Source organism: Rhipicephalus sanguineus, chromosome 3 (assembly GCF_013339695.2).
Source record: "Rhipicephalus sanguineus isolate Rsan-2018 chromosome 3, BIME_Rsan_1.4, whole genome shotgun sequence".
Lineage (NCBI taxonomy): Eukaryota > Metazoa > Arthropoda > Arachnida > Ixodida > Ixodidae > Rhipicephalus > Rhipicephalus sanguineus.
The window spans coordinates 15,388,383-15,409,164 of NC_051178.1; the positions used below are offsets into that span (position 1 = coordinate 15,388,383).

At 49.2% G+C, this 20,782-nt stretch overlaps 1 protein-coding gene across 1 annotated transcript in view; it reads right to left on the minus strand.

Annotated features, from left to right (window-relative positions):
• Positions 1–20,782, minus strand: part of LOC119386460 (very long-chain specific acyl-CoA dehydrogenase, mitochondrial) — a 238,167-nt gene that overhangs the window by 42,385 nt on the left and 175,000 nt on the right. The window contains exon 10 of the mRNA XM_037653745.2: positions 831–1,014. Coding sequence (XP_037509673.1) covers positions 831–1,014 — 184 coding nt within the window. The remainder of the gene's footprint in view (positions 1–830; positions 1,015–20,782) is intronic.

The window sequence follows — 20,782 nt, forward strand, 5'->3', positions numbered from 1 at the left end:
TGTACATAAATACAATTTGGCCTCTACATTGCCTCATTCTTGATAAGAAAGACAACTATGAAATATGACCCCACCAGCGCTTCATCAACCTTGCGAAAAGAAACACTTTCATGTTGCCATCTCACAAGAACATACTTAGGGATTCACTGCAACTTTTTCTGTAATTTCACTTCGAATTATTCGAAAAATGTTTGAGAAATATTCGAAAATTATTCGAAATTATTCGATTCGATTCGCACTCAATCTTTATTATTCAAATTCGCTTCGCACCCAAAATTTTGCTATTCGCACAGCTCTACTGATGTCATAAACAGCACATTTAAACACCAAATATGGATCCCAGGGGTCCACGCTTTCGCTGGTAGGAATCGAAAACACGTCATGGGTGATGTCTACACCAAATTGTGTGACTGCTATCATAGTCAAGCCCGGCCAAGCTGCACGAAAAGTCAAGATGGAAGCTTTCCTTGGCCATTTGTTCCAGCTCAGCGTGCCGGTTCATATCATAGGCGAATGGTCCTACAATTGCAATGTAAGAACAGGCTTCCCAGTGCATTGGGCTCTATGGGAGCTATGCCAAAACTGGCCAAAAACATTGTAGCTGCCAGGAAAATCTAGCACCCTGGAATGTAACAGCAGGGTTCTACTGCATTCAAGGCTGTGATGACATGTTCTGTCACAGAAGCCCACCCTAGGTTGTTATATAACTTTTCATTTAAGGGATAAAAATGTTCCTATCATTGTAATTCATGACCCAATAATCTTCAGACATGCTCCAGACAATTAGCAATCCCTTAGCGCATTCAACAGCAATGGTATGGGTGCCACACCTTGCAGAGCAACAAAGAGCCGCAGGATGTCATTGGCTCCCTCGAAAATACGAAAGATGCGAAGGTCACGTAGGCACCGCTCCAGGCCTGCATCACGCATGAAGCCCATGCCCCCGTGGATCTGGATTGCCTCATCCGTCACATACCAGGCGCACTCGGAAGCCGTCACCTTGGTGCTTGCTGCCTGCAACGAGATCATTGTGAATATCCTTAACTCCTGGGTAGCTCTAGAGACTGTGGTCCTTGAATTGAGAAATACACTGAAACAGCGACTCGGTGAGACACTGATTTAGAAAGCGCTTGTACTCATAGTCAAGTCTCTGAAGAATAGAATATGATGGCAAGCAGTTTTAAATAACGCTGGTGAACATGCATTCCTGATACACAGGAAAGAAACCCTTAGGTATACACAGTGAGACCTTGATATCATCGCCTGGCTGGGACAGTAAATAATGCAGCCATCAAGTCAATAAACAGCACACTCTTCACTGGGCAAACCTGTTCCCAGCAAAGGAAGTAACATTCACAGTACGGCAAGCAAAATCATTGGTTGTCAATAATGTGCCCCGTGAAGCGCATCGCCTTTTATAAATGCATTATTCATATATTCCAATGTTACTGCTATTCCTCACATAATATCCAGAATGCAGACTGGTTTTCGTGTTGTGCACCCTATTTGATCACAAAGGTCGACAGCACTTGAGAATGTTCCAATGCATTTAGGCATGGCTTGCAACTGCTTGAGTGGTCAAACCCACTCACCATGAAAAACACGTAGGCTTGTTAATGCCCGCTCCGAAAAAGCATTGCCTTAATTCTTTTTCAAGTCGTTTATCTGTGCATAGTAGATTGTGGTGAGCTTGTGCTGGGTCAAGCAAGGCTTGAGGATGTCATTGATGACTGTCATGTTGGTGGCATGCCGGGACAAAAAAACAGACTCAGACATGCCAGTTAACAGCTGAAGCCAAGAGCACTCCTCTTTAGTCTCCTTTGCTAGTATACACCAGCAAATCTCATAAGCCACGTACATCTGACACTTTACCCTGTTGTGCACAACCATGTGCACACAAGTCAGGGTAACACCACATTCTCCCTTTTTATTGTGACAGCAATTATATGGACACTCTCGACGAGTTTTTGCCATCGCCGTCATGTCGCATATAAAGTCCAAATTGATAACATCCCCCCGTGCATCATATGTTCTTGCACAGGTAAAAGCACGCGAGTGGGGACGACGAATGCGGCTGAAGCAGAGATCAAACGAGCCAGCACGCATGTGATAACATCACACCACTCAGGAGGCCTGCCGTTGAAGAGAGGAAACACCCCGGCCATCTTGAACGAGCATGAAAAGACGCAAGGGGGGGGGGGGGAATGTCGCTCGAGCAGCAACCTTGAACTTTGACTCTAAGGGTGCAGTCGCGATCACTAGCGTGCCCACTATCTCGGCAACCATCAGCACACGGCTCGTATACCCTTCTACGTGCTGCGCTCTCAATGCAAAGAGACTGTGTAGAAAGAGCACCTCTCCCTGGAGCGGCCATATTCTCTTACACCTCTGTTTTGTAGAGTTTCGCGAGATTGGATCCAAAAGAGTCAGCTGTCAGCCTCACTTCGTATAACATTCATTGCATTGTCAGCCTCACTTCGCTATCACATTCACTGCTTTGCCCTCGCGATGAAACTGACTTTTTTTCTACTAAGAAACGCAGTACAAAGACCACAGAAATTCCTACGAAGTACAGTGTAAGTAAAGCTGTTCAAATTTACAAAGCTTGCAAGTGCAAGGAGAGAAAAAAAAAAGAATTAGTTAACACTGGAGTATCCGGGGCTTAACCTATGCCATAATGTTTTGGCTGCAACAGGTGACATAAAACCCAGCCGTATCACTATTCACTAGTGTGGTTGAAGCTGTAGTACCTGGATTCCTCGTACACCCTCTTTCCTCCATGTTCCTCGGCTCAAAATGTTCTTGGAACATCTGCGATTTCATAAGAGCTTCCCCCTGGCTCTGATCTACACAGAATCAATGCTCACCAGTTCCTTTCCGGCTCTGTTCTAAAGTTAGTTCTAACGACATAAGACCACAGCCAAGAGGCCCGACAGTGGGCCCGACCTAACAGTCTTTGACCCACACTGCTTAGCAATTTTTTTAGCAGCCTAGCTGCATAATGACTATTGAAGTTTGTCACGAATTTCCACGGTCTAGAGACAGACAGGACCAGTGGCGTAGCCAGAAATTTTTTCAGGGGGAGGGGGTTTCAACCATACTTTATGTATGATAGTGTGTGCATTTGTATGTGTGCGTGTATATATACGCAGGCAAAATCGAAAATTTTCGGGGGGGGGGGGGTTGGGGGGTTCACCCAACCCCCCCTCCGTCTTGGCTACGCCCCTGGACAGGACAACTCTGAACGATATAACCCATTTATCAAAGAAGCGAAAATCGAACACGCAACAAAACACTCAAAACACAGCACTCCTATGTACACACGGAAGAATAACTGTACCAACAGCATGCATTACCGCCTATTCTAAATATTACTTAGTCACTCTTCAAACAACGAAAACTGTGAAGTTCTGATCATCCACTGTTGTCGCGGCGGTCGTTCTTCCGGCGTGGCATTGGACGTCAGAATAACTGCCAGTTGGGCGTGTTGGTATACATTCATGATGGTGAAGCGCTAAAAGAAACGAAGACTTACGAAGAACGCAGGACGCAGCGCTACTAGCAACTGAGTTTACTTTGAAAACAACGCCCTCATAATACAAAATGTACGTCATCACTAAAGCCAAAATTTCTTTTTTTTTTTAACACATGATCATAAAAGGAACAAACAGGTAAGAGATAAAAACTGCGCATGCACCCCTACCAAGGCAACAAATGCACTTCATTTTACGTTCTCTCTAAAAAAGCAACTTCACAATCTGCTTTTTTAGAGAGAACGTAAAATGAAGTGCATTTGCTGCCTTGGTAGGGGTGCATGAGAGGTTTTTATCTCTTACCTGCTTGTTTCTTTTATGATCAGGTGTTTAAAAAAAAGAAATTTTGACTTTAGTGATGATGTACATTTTGTATATATGAGGGCGTTGTTTTCAAAATAAACTCAGTTGCTAGTAGCGCTGCGTCCTGCGTTCTTCGTAAGTCTTCGTTTCTTTTAGCGCTTCACCATCATGAGTGGACGTCGGTAACCGCGGTGTCGACGCATTGTAGCTGATGGCTTCCGTGGCTATGACGGAATTTCTTCGCTATCGTGGCGCCAGACCAGTGTGCTTGACACGGTCTGCAGCATACTGAGCAAAAGACGCAAGCAGGTCGTTGGCCATGGGCTTGGGTGCGCAGACAGGTGACGGCTGCAAGGTCTGACCCGGGATTCCATGCTCAGCACGCACGTCTCCAGGCCATGGCTGGAGAAACGACTGCCCGGCTTCCCGCACAAGTCCGCCAAGCCCGCTCGTCATCTTCCGCCGCTGCTGCTCCTTATGAGCTCACGCTATTTCGACTTTCTCCTTGCTTCTTTTTTGGTCTTCCATCTCTTGTTTTCGTCACATGCTACGTCTTTTCTTCTCCTTTGTTCATTCTTACTAGTGACAAAGTTGCACTGCTGCTCTTTTTGGACTGCCTCATTTCTCCTGACAAGGTCTTTTACTTCGTAAGGAAATGCCAGCAGCACTAAAGAAAACAGAAGAAACTGAGCCAGGAAAAAGAGACAGGAACAGGTGGGATGCTGGCATTTCCTTACATGCTGCTGCTGGCATTTAGTGCTGCTGGCATTTCCTTACGAAGAACTATGTACCAACATGCCCAACAAGCCACCCTAAAGGTCTTTTACATTACAGTTGAAACCCGAATAACGAAATCGGCGGGGAAAGCACAAAATTTTGCTCTTTCGGGAATTTCGTTAGCGCAAGAGCGGCAGAAAAGACATGAAATTTACAAAAAACATATTTTATTTCCAAAAGTCCGTAAGTTTGCTTTGGCGGGCCTTACCATGCAGCAATTTCATGCCTCACGATGGGGAATCTCATTTGCCACGGCAGAACGTTCACCCCATGCACTGGTCGGTGACGGCGGCACTGCGCTGTCACCAGTACAGTCATCAAGTGCGCCTAAAGCGAACCTTCTTCCGGCTCCGCTGGATCAGCGCGGATTAGCGCAGAATCGTGGACAGCGAGCTGCACGCAACGCCGAATTCTTCAGCGATGTCCATTCTTTTCCTGCCCTTTTCCACCTCACTGGTAATTCCAGCCTTATCTTCCAGCGTGATGAACTTCCGCTTTTTCGTTGGAGGCGGCATCTTCGCAGGCAGCGAAATCAGACGAAGCAATCGCAACACACAGTGCACGTTGCACCAAGCAACCAAGCAAACGCTCCACAAATGGCTCCACACACGCGACCATGTGCGCGCAAAGCCGACAAAGCCAAGCACAGAGCCAAGCCAACGAACAGAACTCCACGAGGAATGCGGATGTGGCTACGTAGTCAGCGGTAACGAGCAGGTGTTTAGGCAAGCCATCATCATCATCATTGTCGCCGGCTTTATGTTTTTTTTCGTAAACAATGATGGCGGCTGCTTCTCAAGTGCGCTGTAGCGATAGTTTTGCACAATTGAAGTGTAGCATGAATGCATTTCTGCAGCTTTCGAATGTAGTTAGTGTTGCGAGAGTAGATTATTTGAGCACTCGTGCTTCAAAAATGTTAATGAGAGACTGTGGTATGAATATCTTTCGTAGTCGCGAGTTACAAAATGCATTGACTCCTATGGGTGTTCGCCGGTGCTGTGAAAATATTTCGTTGCGGTGAGAATTTCGTTCTCTCGGGATTTCGTTATCGCAGGTTTCGACTGTACTCGTTTCTGAAGCCCTCAACTGGCTGGCGTGCAGTGGAAGCATCAAGTGCATCTGTTCATGAGCAGCACGGCTGGGCTCTTCCGCAAGAGACCAGGGGTGTTCCTGTATGTCAAAAGTGCAAAGTATGGCTTCCCTGTTTGAACTGCATATTCTGCTGCTCCGATAGACTGGGCTTCATGTAACATGTGTGAAGCAGTAGGCTAGTGCAAAATCTCCAAATTCTGTAGACAGAAATCGGCTGCCGTTATCAGTGTAGTGGATAGAAAAAATTTGTAAAGGGAATTTACACGTTTGTGAACTTTTGGTGGAATTTTGAGATGTTTGTGCGGACTTATGAGAATGAAGACGACGGCGACATGAATGCAAGCCAGGGGCAGGTGGCACGCACGGCGGCGGCACAAGAAAAAAAGAAAAAGGAAAAAGAAATCACAGCATATCCACGGGATGAATGATGATGAGTGGGGTGAAGCTCCGGAGAGAATCATCAGTAAACCGTGAAACTCTCCCGTGAAATTCGCCCAGTACGTCATATAAAGAGTGTGAAACACCGTGTATATATTAAACATCAAACTTTTATTGTACTGTTGGTTTACGTGGTCCCTTCATTATCACCGCTTTGTGATCGGTGAAATGCAGGGAAAGTGTCCGCTCCCGAGCGAAAGAGAAAGCGCGCCAAGAGCGAACGCCTTGTCTGCCTCCATCCAACGACTCCAAGCGAAAGAGAAAGCGCGCCAAGAGCGAGCGCATTGTCTGCCTCCATCCGGCGACTCCGAGTGAAAGAGAAAGCGCGCCAAGAGCGAGCGCCTTGTCTGCCTCCATCCGGCACCTTCGAGCGAAAGGGAAAGTGCGCCAAGAGCGAGCACCTTGTCTGCCTCCATCCAACGACTCCGAGCGAAAGAGAAAGCGCGCCAAGAGCGAGCACCTTGTCTGCCTCCATCCAACGACTCCAAGCGAAAGAGAAAGCGCGCCAAGAGGGAGCGCCTTGTCTGCCTCCATCCGTCGCCTCCGAGTGAAAGAGAAAGCGCGCCAAGAGCAAGCACCTTGTCTGCCTCCATCCGGCGCCTTCGAGCGAAAGGGAAAGTGCGCCAAGAGCGAGCACCTTGTCTGCCTCCATCCAACGACTCCGAGCGAAAGGGAAAGTGCGCCAAGAGCGAGCACCTTGTCTGCCTCCATCCAACGACTCCGAGCGAAAGAGAAAGCGCGCCAAGAGCGAGCGCCTTGTCTGCCTCCATCCGGCGCCTCCGAGCGAAAGGGAAAGTGCGCCAAGAGCGAGCACCTTGTCTACCTCCATCCGACGACTCCGAGCGAAAGAGAAAGTGCGCCAAGAGCGAGCACCTTGTCTGCCTCCATCCAATGACTCCGAGCGAAAGAGAAAGCGCGCCAACAGTGAGCGCCTTTTACGATCGCAGGAATCCAATGACATGCGCCATTCGCATTATACAAGCGCCATCTGTCATCTTTAAACAGCAACTCTAAGAAATACATGGAACGCCATCTAGTGAGCAATTCATTAAACTAGAGCAGGCTACATACATACTACTACTACTACGACAGAAGAGGGAACGACCCACACCCTAAGGAGCTTTGCCCCTAAAAAAAAAGAGAGGCGCATGTGGAATGCGCAGAGGGCTGAGCGAAGCTAGCCGAAGGACACGCCGGACCAGGGTGCTGTCCGTGAAGATTGTCGTGGCCATGCTCGGCGAGGTCTGGTGCTTGCCTGGTGGTTCGGACGTTGGCGGTGGCTCCAGCGTGGATGCGCCGGACCAGGGCACCATCTGTGGAGCTCCTCCTGCCTGTTCTTGGTGAGGCCTGGGGAGCCGAGGTACCTGCCTGGGGCTACCGGTACCGGGCGCGGCTCCTGCTGTGTCGGCGTGCAGGAATCACTAGTTCCTGAACACGTAGCCACCTGGGACGGCGCAAGGCCATGATCAAACGGGAGGCCTTACGGAGGCCTTGTCTTCCTGCTGTAAGGCACATGGGACGTGTCACCTGCATGCCTGGGCTCACCTTCGACGAGACTCGTCGCCGCACGTGGACTGACCCTCCTCAAGACGTCGTCGACAAGTTGTGAGACTTCGTTTTATTGTAACCTTGATCCGACATTCTGCAGTTAGGACTTTCAGATTAATTTATGTGTGTTTATCTCTGTGCTTGTTCTTTGTCATCGTCCCTAGAATCCCTTGTCCCCATAAATGTTGACTGAAGCTCATTCGTGCGTATTCTCTTGCCGTCCGACCCGTTGAGCCACGCACTCACAAACGCGATGAACCACCACTCAGTCCTCACAATCAGTCACCAATGTTTCAGGTGTGCCATGCCTGGCAAAAAAGCTTTTTGGCCGGACTATAACCACAACGTTGCTAGCTGATGGTAACAACATGACCTCTAGGAGGCGTGAAAAATAGTCAAGAGCCACAACGTAACGATGCTGCTTGAAATGAAACAGACCCACTCCTAGTTTCTGTTAGGGTCCAGAGGGGGATTCAGATCGTATTGGTTGCTCAGCTTTTTGTTCCTTCAGTTTAACACACTCGAGGCAATCATCCGCTACAGTGGCCAACTCTGAGCTAACCCCCGGCCACCAGACTGACTCGAGGGCTTGAGTACAACATCTTACAATTCCTTGACGATCTTCATAAAATGTTGCCAATACTTCGCCCCTCATATCTTGAGGAACGACAAGGCAAGGCCCATACATGAGCATGCTGTCACATTTTATAAGGTGTGCTCAATGAAGCCAAAAAGGCATCAGGGAACTCTTTGACCTTCAAAAACCATTGCCAACCATTGCGGCAGTAGAGCAAAAGTTATGGACACGAGATATCATCTTGTTGCACCATCTGTACTTTGTCTAGATGTGAAGATTGAACTTCACCCGTGCAAACTTCCATGAAACTAAAAACATTCATATGGGGACAAATTGCCAGCGAAGTTGTATTTGCGTTGCTGCTGTTGAGCAACTGCAGATGACATTCTAACTTAGACTTGCAGTGTTTAGACGCATTCTCCCATTGTTTTCATTGACAGCATCAGGGTCACCATCTTCAAGTTCTAGCACGTTGAGATGATCCGTAAAGAAGAAGGGTTATTTTCTCACTGATCGAATGCACACGACCAAGAGATGCTGTGCTCTTGCCTGCATGTTCTGTTTACGTGCTCTGGCTTGAACATGCAGACCTGTTGAAGCTCTTGCAAGTTCATCATCATCAACCAAACACTGATGGCATACCATAACATGTCTAGGTACCAGCACATATAAGCACTAGCAAAATGGGAAGCTACTCTGTGACATCACATGAAAACTATCTGGTTGCTGCTGTCAACGTTTCTGGCATGAACACGCTGCACGATCTCAGCATCTGCCCTTCTCTGGCTTCTTGCAGAACTCAGTCATACTACAGTAGTGCCACACAACGATGAAGCAAGCGCTTTCGCTTGAGTGCACTGCATGGTATCCAAAAGGTTTGGGAGGCTTTTTCCATAAAAAAAAAAAGAAGGGCACAGACTGTGTTAGCCAAACGTCAGTGTGTAGTGTGTTCGCGGGGGAGCAAGTATCAGTTGATTGAACGCAATCTGTGCTGAACGTATGTCATGTCTTTCACTTGTTGATGTGTGCGCAGGCGTGCCTATGGTGTACCGAGTTCAGGCCCATAGCCAGGAATTTTTTTCGGGGGGGGGCCTACTTGCTGGAAACCTTGACTATTTGAAAAAAACGCCTATTTTCATTATTTTTCGTAAAGAACCATGTATCATAAAAATTTCCCCACCAAAATTGCTGGAGAACTTACCAAAAAATGTTGCGCATTAAAACTTGACATTGCGGCCTCTATCTCGTGGCACCTTTCAAAGGCGTGGCACCCTGCTTTGCAGCTACTGGCTGCAATAACTTCTCTTTCTTTCACTGCCATTCCTAGCTCATGCAGGTCCTTGCATACATGCACCGCCATTGTTTGGAGAACTAGTTCAGCGAACATTATGTGACATTTTTTCACCTTCGCATTGCACCATGCCACATGTTTCGCCTCGTACACTGCTTCTCTTTCTAACAGCAGCCGTGAAAACTTAAGCTTTAGTACGAGGGGCGATCAAAAAGTTTTGCAACTCGCATATCAGGAAAACTGCTAGACCTTAGAAAAAAATTTATTTTTCAGCATAATCTCCCCGCACACTAACGCACTTCTCCGATTTTTCCGGAAAGCTTTTGATACCCTGCAAGGAAAGCTTTCTTCCTGGTTGCCAAGCCGCTCTGTGGGAGTTTGAAGACAGTTCAAGTAATCACACCTTGTTTCCTAGAGATGTCTGTTCAAATTCGGAAATAGATAAAAGTCACTTGGGGCCAGGTCGGCACTGTAGGGTGGGCGGTCCAGCTGTACGAAACCGCACTCTCAAATGTGAGTCTGGTCTATACGAGACGTGTGAACCGGGGCGTTGTTGTGCAGGAGGAGGATACCTCTTGTCACAAATCCTCGGCGTTTTTCCACGATGGCTTTACGCATTTTTCAAAGAACGTTGGCATAGTATTCGCCTGTAACTGTATACTCTTTTCATGATACTTGATGACCAGGATTCCCTTTGCGTCCCAGAAAAGTGTCACCATCACTTTCCTGCCTGAGCGTTGGGTCTTGAGCTTTTTCGGGGGAAGGGACCTCGGATAGCTCCACTGCATAGACCGGTGTTCCGTTTCTGGGTGCCAGTGATACAGCCAGCCACAAGGCAGGACAGAACACCTTCCGAGACGCTTGAATAGAGGTGCAAAAGTTCCCTTGACGAATTAATGCGGTGGTGTCCATCTTGTACTGAGAGGTTCCGTGGCACCCATCGTGCCGAGACCTTGAACATACCCAAAATGTCATGGATGATAGTGAAAGCACTGCCATAAGAAATGTTCAATTCTCCAGCAACTTCGGACACCTTGATTCGGCGATTATTCATGATAAGGCTTTGTGCAGAGGACGAATTGTCCAAATCGGTTGAAGTGGTTGGCCGCCCTGACCTTGGGTCGTCTTCCACGTGCACACGGCCACGTTTAAACTCCTTGAACCACCGAGTCACTGTAGCATACGAAGGACGCTTACTGCCACACACACTCACCATCCTACTGTGGATTTCTCTGGAGGAACTTCCTTCTCTGCACAAAAATTTGACAACGTTGCGGTCCTCGAGCTTGAAACCATGGGAGGACGCCATACTTGACTGACTGATGCAGACCAAGTAACGAACTGGAAGGCTTGATATTCAGACCATGCTCGGCTGCAGAGATGACCAAAACAAAACGTAGGGAGAGATCAATGTGAGATATTTGGTAATAGCCTAGTTGCAAAACTTTTTGATCTCCCCTCGTATATGCGCGTTTTGACGCTATAGATGCGAGCAAGTTCACTAGAATGCAAAGGGAGTGGTAGGAATCATGTTAAAGAGAATGCAACACTGCACGACACATGCCCATGTTTGTCTTGACACGAACCAATGAGCGTACTAGATTCTTAAAAAAAAAGAAAAAGATAGCAGCGGGAGATTGAGCAATTATGATAATGAAACGTCCTAGAACTTGCAAGCAAAAAAATTAATCTTGCTGACGGCAAGCACAAGTCACCATAAGTGCCAATTTCCTTAGAGTTTTAAGAAATTGTTTTCCAAAAGCTTTGGTAACGTCCACGCAACAACCGTTACTTGTGTAATGCTGCAGCTGCGTGATCGCTTAACTGAGGCTTCATTCTGGTATACCCCATTTATTTATACAGACAGACCAATGTAAGAGTGTATGCCACCTAGTTTGCCCTCAATGATGGCCCTCCTTTCACAGAAGAAGCTTGTCTGGGAATACCCGATCGTGTCGAACATGCAATGTGCGCTCACTGTACATATTCTGTAAACAAATAGTGCTGGTAAACAATTATGTGCTTCTTTTGGTCAAAGATTATTATTTTTTCTGTAAAAACTTCCCTCGTTTCAAAAGCAATCACAGATATGCCCAGGAGGGCTTCCGTGTAGTGTTTTCACAGAACGCCGACAACCAAACCTACGAGGAGAGTACCAGCGTTATCCTACCTAGCACGCAAGGGAAGCACGCCTGATAGAGGGCGACTGTGTAACTCCTCGTCCCCAGTAAAGTTGCGTGGCTTTCAATGGTGACTGTACATAGTGGGATTTATCCTGAAGGTCGTCCGGGTAGAAGGCGACAACGTACTTTGTTCTGACTGTGGTGTGCCATCCTGTTCTGTCAGTGTTCTCAGTTTCATATCACATTTTGGTGCAGGTGCGGAGTAATTTTTGTTCTCCCGATAAACGCCACCTCAAGTCTACTACCATAGCTTCGGGTGAGGACTCGTCTTCACCGACTACGTTTGCAACTCCGACAACAACCCAGTACATCGCTACAACGTAAAGGCATGATCCCGGTACCTTTACTGTAGAGAACACCATTGACATAGGCCAGTGGCTCAGCATGTAGGAGCACATCCGGAAGCACTATGGCTGGGCTCAAACCGTCATGCTGACAGAGATTATATTTTATCTTCGCAAAACTCCTCAAACCTGGTTTCAGACCCATGAGCAAGAAGTGCTGCAACTCTGTGCACCCACCTACCAATCCACGTGCCAACTGTTGAGTGTAACGTTGCTTCTAGGTGGTGCCCTAAGTTATGTTCTCACCTGATGGTGCCACAAGTAATCTTATCTGTATATATACTTCAGTGCTATGAAATAAAAGGATGTTTTTTTTGTGGCCTTCAATCGGAGCAGATCCTTCGGCTAGTGCACATATGTAGGAGCATGCACGATTTTACAACAGAGGGCGACGAGGATAACAAAGCACCGGCTACACATTTCTAAGATGAGCCTGCTGCTGCAGGCACCAGAGTTCCTGTCAGCACCAGGAAAACCCGTCGTCCCATGGAGACAATGGCGCTGGATGTTCCAGAATTATCTTGTGGCATCACGCAGCGACGCCTACTCGACTGCTCGCCGCAAGGCTCTCCTTCAACATTGTCTTGCGGCAGAAAGTCAGCAAATTTTTTACGCATTGCCAGCAAAGCAGAGCCCACATGCGTCGGATAGCAGCGGGGAAGGACAGCACGAGGGAGACTGACGAATATGCAATTGTGCTCGCAACGCTCTACGCTTACATTGCCACCATCACCAACATCGTAGCGGAGAGGCACCGCTTTGGACTGCGCGCCCAGTTGCCGGGTGAATCGGTGGATGCTTTTGTTACAGCTCTATGTGAACTTCACGAGACTTTGGGTCTCGGGCAGACAATTTCATCCGGGACTAATTGGAGGCAAAAACAACCCAGTGTTCGCAACAAGAACGATTGTTACCGGCGGGTTCCACACTGACCTTGGACAGTGCCGTAACCATCAGCAGAAGCTTTGATGCAACGGCGCAATACTGCCGGAAACTATCGTCGCCAGCCGACGTCTGCAGCGTTGACAGAACTCATGCGCAAGCCACGGGGGCCATTCGGCAGACACTTGCACCCCGGTCATGCTTTCGTGTGGTTCCCATCGTCACATTGCAAGTTCCGCAGCCTGCACGGCGAGAAATAAGACATGCAGAACGTGTGGAAAGTTGGGCCACTTCTCACAAATGTGCCGTTGCGAGCAAGCAGACGAAACTCTTGCTATTTGAGAAGTTGCGTCCGAAGATGCACTGGAGGTCCTGACTGCATTGCACTTGGGCCACAAGGGCGGAACAGGCTGGCACATTGACGTACAGGTGCAGGGCATTACAATATCCATGTTAGTGGACACCCGTTCTGTGGTCTCGATACTGTCTTCTGCCAGCTACGAGAAGCTTCGGTCTTCCATTCCTCTGCAATCCTCGACCGCAACGCTAGTCGACTTCTTGTACCGCTACATTCCTGTCCAGGGTTGCATCCGGGCTTCAGTCGCATTAAATAGCCGCCAGGCTATACTGCTGTTCTACGTTGTTCCAGAAGGGACCAACATCCTGTGCATAGACGCAGTGGTGGCTTTACAACTGCAAACTAAGGTGGGTCTCTACACTGCCTTCACAATTGTCAAGGGCCTGTGGACTCCCAGCTAATGTGGCCGCCAAGTTTTCACACTTATTTGATGGCAAGCTTGGATGCACAAAAACTTCATGCATAAAGTAAGAATTTGTGAGGATGCCAGCCCTGTCGCTGCTCAACTGCATCACATACCATTCTCGGTGAGGGACAAGGTCCCTGAAGAATTTGACTTGAGAAAGAGGGCATCATTGAGAAAATAGAAAATTCTCGGTGGGTTTCCCCAATAGTAGTTGTGCAGAAAAAGAACGGCTTGATGAGGATCTGCGTTGATTTACGAGAACCCAATAAGTCAATTGTTGTTGACAAGTTTCTGTTCCCACACACCGAAGAACTATTGAATAAGCTGCACGGTGCGAAGTACTTCTCCAAACTAGATTTGGCTGCCACGTATCGTCAAGTTACCCTCGCCCCAGAAAGCAGGGATATGAGAGCCTTCATAACAGACCCAAGGTCTCTACGGGGTCAAGCGAGTACGTTATGGTCTTGCGTCTGCTCCATCCGTGTTCCAGATGTCCGAGATCCTGCAAGAAAATGCTTTGCTATATCGATGATATTGTCGTGTTCGGAGCACGCTTGGTCACCATTGCTTTTGCTTCCAGACGGCTGACAGACCAAGAAAAGAAGTACTCAGTAGGCGAATCAGAAGCACTAGCATGCATCTGGGCCCGAGAGCACTGGAGGGTGTACTTGTGGGGGTGCCCGTTCATTCTGCGCACCAATCACCAGGCATTGGTAACGCTTTTGGGTACTAAAGGAGCCGGTCTATGACCGTTCAGGATCGCTAGGTGGCATGCAAGGCCGCTAGCCTACAACTACCAGACTGAATTGCGAGAGCAGATGCTATTTCCAGAATGCCGCAGTAAGCACCGGTTCACGAAACAGAATGTGACAGGGTGGAAGAGACAGTATGTCTCATTTCGCCATGTGTGAGCCATCAAGAGTTCGTCACTGAGAGCATGCAGGGTCTTGTGTTACAGGAGATTGTCGGCCAGATGACGTCAGCATATGGCCACCAAGTAAATCTCTCCTTTCCGAAGCTGTTCCTTTCCACCGCATCCGAGATGAATTGTCCGTCGTGGATGGTCTACTTCTTCGGGGTGACCAGTTCGTGGTTCCGTCGTCCCTGCGGTACCATCTGATGAAGGTGGCGCACGAGTCACATCCAGGAATCTGTAAGGCAAAGCTTCGACTGGTGGCTAAGCAAGTGGAAGAAATGGTTAGATCCTGCACTGTCTGCCAGTCCAGAGGCAAAACAGCAGAGCCAGTTGTGCCACCCTTACAACCAGTGGAATTCCTGGTGGCACCATGGAAAAAGCTGGGCATAGATGCTGTGGGTCCATTTACAAACGCATTACCAGAATGTCATTTTGCAATTACGCTTGTGGACTACCAAACAAATGGCCCAAAGTCTGCTTTACCCACGACATCACGACTGCGGAAAAGATGACGTCTTTTCTGAGGGGCGTGTTCAGCCGTGAAGGGCGCCCTGACGAGCTGGTCAGCGACCATGGGCCACGGTTCACTTCCAACGAGTTGGAGCAGGGGGATCAAGCGTACCTTTTCTGCGGTGTATCACCCACAAGCCAATGGACAAGTGGAAAGATTCAATAGAGTACTAAATGAATATATCCAAGTATGCTTGCGATAGTGGCGACCCTTGAAAGAAGCCATTACGGAATACCTTGGCGTGTACCGTTGCACACCACATCCTACGACTGGTCAGAAACCTGTGTTACTTCAACATGGCCGACACGCGCGAACAAAGCTCGACTTGGTGGGGATTCCCCAAACTAGCAAGTTTCCACAGGAACCTGGCACGGAACTTAAAGGGACACTAAAGGCAAATATTAAGTCGACGTTGACTGTTGAAATAGCGGTCCAGAAACCTCGTAGCGCTGCTTTTGTGCCAAGGAAGTGCTTATTTTGAAATAAAATCACGTTTTTAGTGGTCCGCATCGCGTTAGCGCGCTTCAAATCTCCCGCCTGAAAATACGACTCTCATACGTCACTGCTGCCACGCCCAACGTTGCCCGCTTTTACTGCGCGGCCGCCGACACTAGTAGCAGCCGAGCGGAAGTAGCGGGACCCACAGTAGCAACAACGGGCGCTGCGGCAAAGACTTGCTCGGATGGGCACATTCAAAGCCGTCACCAAGTTGCGATTGGTCTCGTAATCCTCAGTACGAAAGTCATACCTGCCAAGTTTGGAGAAACGGAATCCGGGAGATTTACTCAATGGGGGGGGGGGGGGGGGGGAGGTATAAAATATTTCGACCGCGGGAGGAGGGGGTATAAAGTATGCATTATACGTACATTAGGCAGTGTTAGAACAGCGTACGTAAAGCTTTGCGCTGGCTTTTAGCGCAACTGCGCCTGCGCGTGCGTCGTACGCTAAGCGTTTGCGGGCTCCTGGTAAGTGACGGAAATAGCGGGCCGCAAACGCTAACGCTAACTTGGCGTACGCAATTCTAAAACTGCCTACTGTCAGCGGGATTTTGCGGTCGCCGCTGATCTGTACAGAGTCCAAACCGATAACATCACTTACGCATCGTCTGTTTCACGTGCGAGTAAATGTGCGCTAGCGCTAGGGACCAAAGCGGTTGAAGCAGAGATGAAACGACCCGGCCGTCACCGTCGCGCGAAGGGCACATGCGATAACATCGCTCCGCGTGTGAGGCCTGTCGTCGCTTGCTTACCAGTTATTTCGTCGGGCAAGGGACCATAAGGGGCGCCGTTGAGACGGGGACGGTCGCGAGCGCTGGCGAACGCGCTATCTCGACAGACATCGGCTACCCTTTTAAGTGCTGGACTGCGGCGCAAAGTGCACAGCTACTTCATGCGCAATGAAATTGAGTTGAACCTTTCTACCACCGTTAAAAAGAAGAAGAAGAATCCTTTCTACTACGTGGCCAGACAACTTTGCTCATGTGGCCAGACAAAGCACTGGACGCGCGGGGCAAAACTGGACTTCCGGGAGATTTCTCTATGACCCGTACAACCGGGAGAAACGTTCAAAATCCGGGAGTCTCCCGGGTAATCCGGGAGACTTGGCAGGTATGGAAAGTGCAGCGAGCACACACGCAGAGGTTTTGACTGTTTAGCACACTGGCGCAATGGCATGACACTAAGCCACTTCGAGCGTAAGGGTTCATTCCGTGGCACCCAGTGAAAAGACACACCGGTTTCCTTGCTGCAGCACTGGCGTTGTGCACCATTCGGGCGTCCGGCAATATCACACGCATGCGGCGTTTTGTCGAACTTTCTGTCAGAGCGACCTTCACGAGCGCGCAAAACACGCACGGCAGTACGCGATCCCGAAACTACCACTGAGACGGGCGAGGCACAGTTCGGCGAAAACGGAACCTTTGAACCACGCGCGCCGTTCCCCATGGCAACGCCACGGAGGTTTTGTTTTCCATGAATCAAGCGGAAACGAACAAACAGCATTTTATTACGTCTTTTGATGCTCGGAATGTTCTTTTTTTACTGCTGCTAGATTGATTACTAGTGATTTATTGTAGACCGACTTCCCTACGTCATCGGGATCACTTCGAAAATGTCCCACTCGTGGCGCTCGTCATGTGATACATTTAGCTTAATTTCTCGGTAAGTAGGGCACTGCTGTTGATAATATTGCCGTTTTAGAAGTTGTCATACATTGGGCTTTCACTCTGACATAAATTGTTATTTGCCTTTAGTGTCCCTTTAAAGCATTTCGCCAGAGAATAGCCGAGCTTCAACAGAAAAGCAAGAGTTACATGGATAGACGCCGAGCCGCCAAGAGCGTGCCATAGACACTGGGGCAACGCATACGTGTTAAACTGCCAGGCCATGTACTAAGGGCACTGTCACGTATCTCGGGAGCGCTTGCAATGTGTGGAATGGAGTTGGGAGAGAGAGAGATAAGAGACTCGGGAGAGACCGTGGTGGCACTGCAAACAAAACTTTATAGCACACACCACGGCAAACCAAAACAAACGCGCACTCAAAATTTACAATAAAAATCAACAAGGGCAAACATGTTGAGTTAGTGCGCAATCACTAACACTACAAAACATTTGAGCTATGTCTAGCTCCTTCTACTCGAGCGCCTGGCCACTATGGCCTCTCAGTTAGTCGCGCTACTCATGGAACGTTCTTACTCCGTTCGTGGAGTCCGCTGACTCACTCGAGTTCCAAAGTCGACGCCCAGTCCCGTCGTTGCCGCTCCTGTCGACGTCTCCGGGCCGTCGCCGTCGATCAGACGTCTCGCTGATCGTCCTCCTCGCCGATGCTTCTTTCCTTTCGGAGAACACCGGTCTCTCCCCGTTAGGCCTAACTCCTGGCCTCCCCTTGGTGCCACCGGGTCGAACTGTCGACGTGGCTCTCCGGTGATTGTCGGTAGGTCGCCGTCATCTTGCCGAGCTGTGGTAGTGCCGCAGGTTCCACGAGAACTGCGTGATGAGGCTGCCGCAAGCCCGGGACGCCTCGCTCGGTAGACCCCGAGGTCGACGGCCACCCTCCCGGGGCATGCACAACGCTGCCTCCAGAACTCAGCCCTGCTGTTCCCGTCGCGGACGCGACGCTGGCCTGCACCACCTTGCTCCTCGACGACTCCACCGAACAATGACTTTCTCTTCTCGTGTGGTCTTTCTCGACGGCTCGGGTCGCGTGGCACGCGCCTTTCTCCGGCCAATGGCTTACGTCGACGTGGCGGGGGTGCACCCCATCGGGTACTTTTCCATTCCCCGCACACCATCGACGCCTTGCGCTGTCCGGCGCGCGCCCCGTGCCCTTTTACTCATGACATTGGGCCCCCTTTTAAGAGCTTTTTCTTAAAAAACTGCTTCTTCTCTTCAGGGTTGCGGCCCTCGACTCTTCTGATAGTGTCTTCTAACTTATGACTTGCATCCTCTTTTCCGTTCACATGTACTTTCACTGCACCATGGTCATTATCACGCACTTTCGCGAACACATCACACCATACACAGAACCGTTCACAATGTCCACGCGTTCATAGTCCTTAACCCTATACTGCTACGCTCACAGAAATCACTACGCACAATTCTCTTAAAAAACTTCAAAAACTACGCACCATACGCAACACTCACCCTTCTAAAATATTCACAATTTCAATTACTCCCAAGCTTTACTCAAGAATAGTCATCCATTATTATTCTCAAAACCTATTCACTGCACAGGATTTATATTTCACAGAATCCTTCTCAACACCATAGCAACCACCAATTTACTTCCCCACGTTTAAACCTGTGCTTTTTCACATTTCGTGTCTTCTTTAGTTTTTTTCCGGCGTCTATTTGCTGCCCATCGTCTCGCACGTTCACTACAGCTGACGCCTCTGTTTCCACTCACCAGACGCCTCTTCCGTACAACTTTTCTATGCTGCGTTCTACATTTATGCCCGACACTGGTTTCTTGCACGACCCTCTCTGCATCCAAATAATTACAACCTACTTGACGCGTTTTCGCAGCGTTCTTTCTCCTTGGTCTTACGCATCTAGGGTTCACAGCTCGAGCAAATTTCCTTGCGTCCTGATACTTGAAACCAGTTTTCGCTACCCTTGAAGCTGTGTGCGTCCCCTTCACTTTTCCGCGCTTACCACCCTGCGTATGAAACGATCCATTCATCCTACTTCTCTCTGGTGTTTTCTCTCGTGCTTGTGACACTCTTTTACTTTGAATGTGTATGCTCATCAACGAAGAGCTATACTCTGCTTCCCTGCTGCCTGGAGGCGTAGCGTTCCGCACCTCCGTGCCCTCTTCAACAACAATGGCATGCAATTCGCTACCTGTTGCTTTACTATCCCCATATGCAACATCTGAGCTATTTATCTTCTGTTCATTCCTTAAAATACTGATCTCCTTTGCACAACTAGCGTGCTCAATGCCCCTTTCTTCAGTGGAGACAGAACTCTCAAAATCAGGCACATTGACTTCTTCCATTGAAACCCCTGTGGGCCTTCTCTCATCCTGTTCAATGTACCCTTTTGCTCGTTTGGCTTGTGCCAATCGCAGTTGAAGCTCAAGTTCCTGCTTCTCTCGAGCATATGCTTCTAACACTGCGGCGTGTTTTGCCTCGCGTTCAGCGCGTAGTGCCTCTAGTAAGGCTTTGTGCTCCTCTCTCTCATTCTCCCACTCTTTTCGAACGCGTTCCTTCTCGTCCTCAATAAACTTTAGGGCTTGCTCCTTATTGAGCTTTCTCTCCCGAATGACTCTTGATACCTTCCCCCAATCCATCCTTGCAACCCCCGACGATACGTGACTGGGCCCAACGCTGGAAAAATCCTGGCAGGCTCGCCACTTATTATGTCACGTATCTCGGGAGCGCTTGCAATGTGTGGAATGGAGTTGGGAGAGAGAGAGATAAGAGACTCGGGAGAGACCGTGGTGGCACTGCAAACAAAACTTTATAGCACACACCACGGCAAACCAAAACAAACGCGCACTCAAAATTTACAATAAAAATCAACAAGGGCAAACATGTTGAGTTAGTGCGCAATCACTAACACTACAAAACATTTGAGCTATGTCTAGCTCCTTCTACTCGAGCGCCTGGCCACTATGGCCTCTCAGTTAGTCGCGCTACTCATGGAACGTTCTTACTCCGTTCGTGGAGTCCGCTGACTCACTCGAGTTCCAAAGTCGACGCCCAGTCCCGTCGTTGCCGCTCCTGTCGACGTCTCCGGGCCGTCGCCGTCGATCAGACGTCTCGCTGATCGTCCTCCTCGCCGATGCTTCTTTCCTTTCGGAGAACACCGGTCTCTCCCCGTTAGGCCTAACTCCTGGCCTCCCCTTGGTGCCACCGGGTCGAACTGTCGACGTGGCTCTCCGGTGATTGTCGGTGGGTCGCCGTCATCTTGCCGAGCTGTGGTAGTGCCGCAGGTTCCACGAGAACTGCGTGATGAGGCTGCCGCAAGCCCGGGACGCCTCGCTCGGTAGACCCCGAGGTCGACGGCCACCCTCCCGGGGCATGCACAACGCTGCCTCCAGAACTCAGCCCTGCTGTTCCCGTCGCGGACGCGACGCTGGCCTGCACCACCTTGCTCCTCGACGACTCCACCGAACAATGA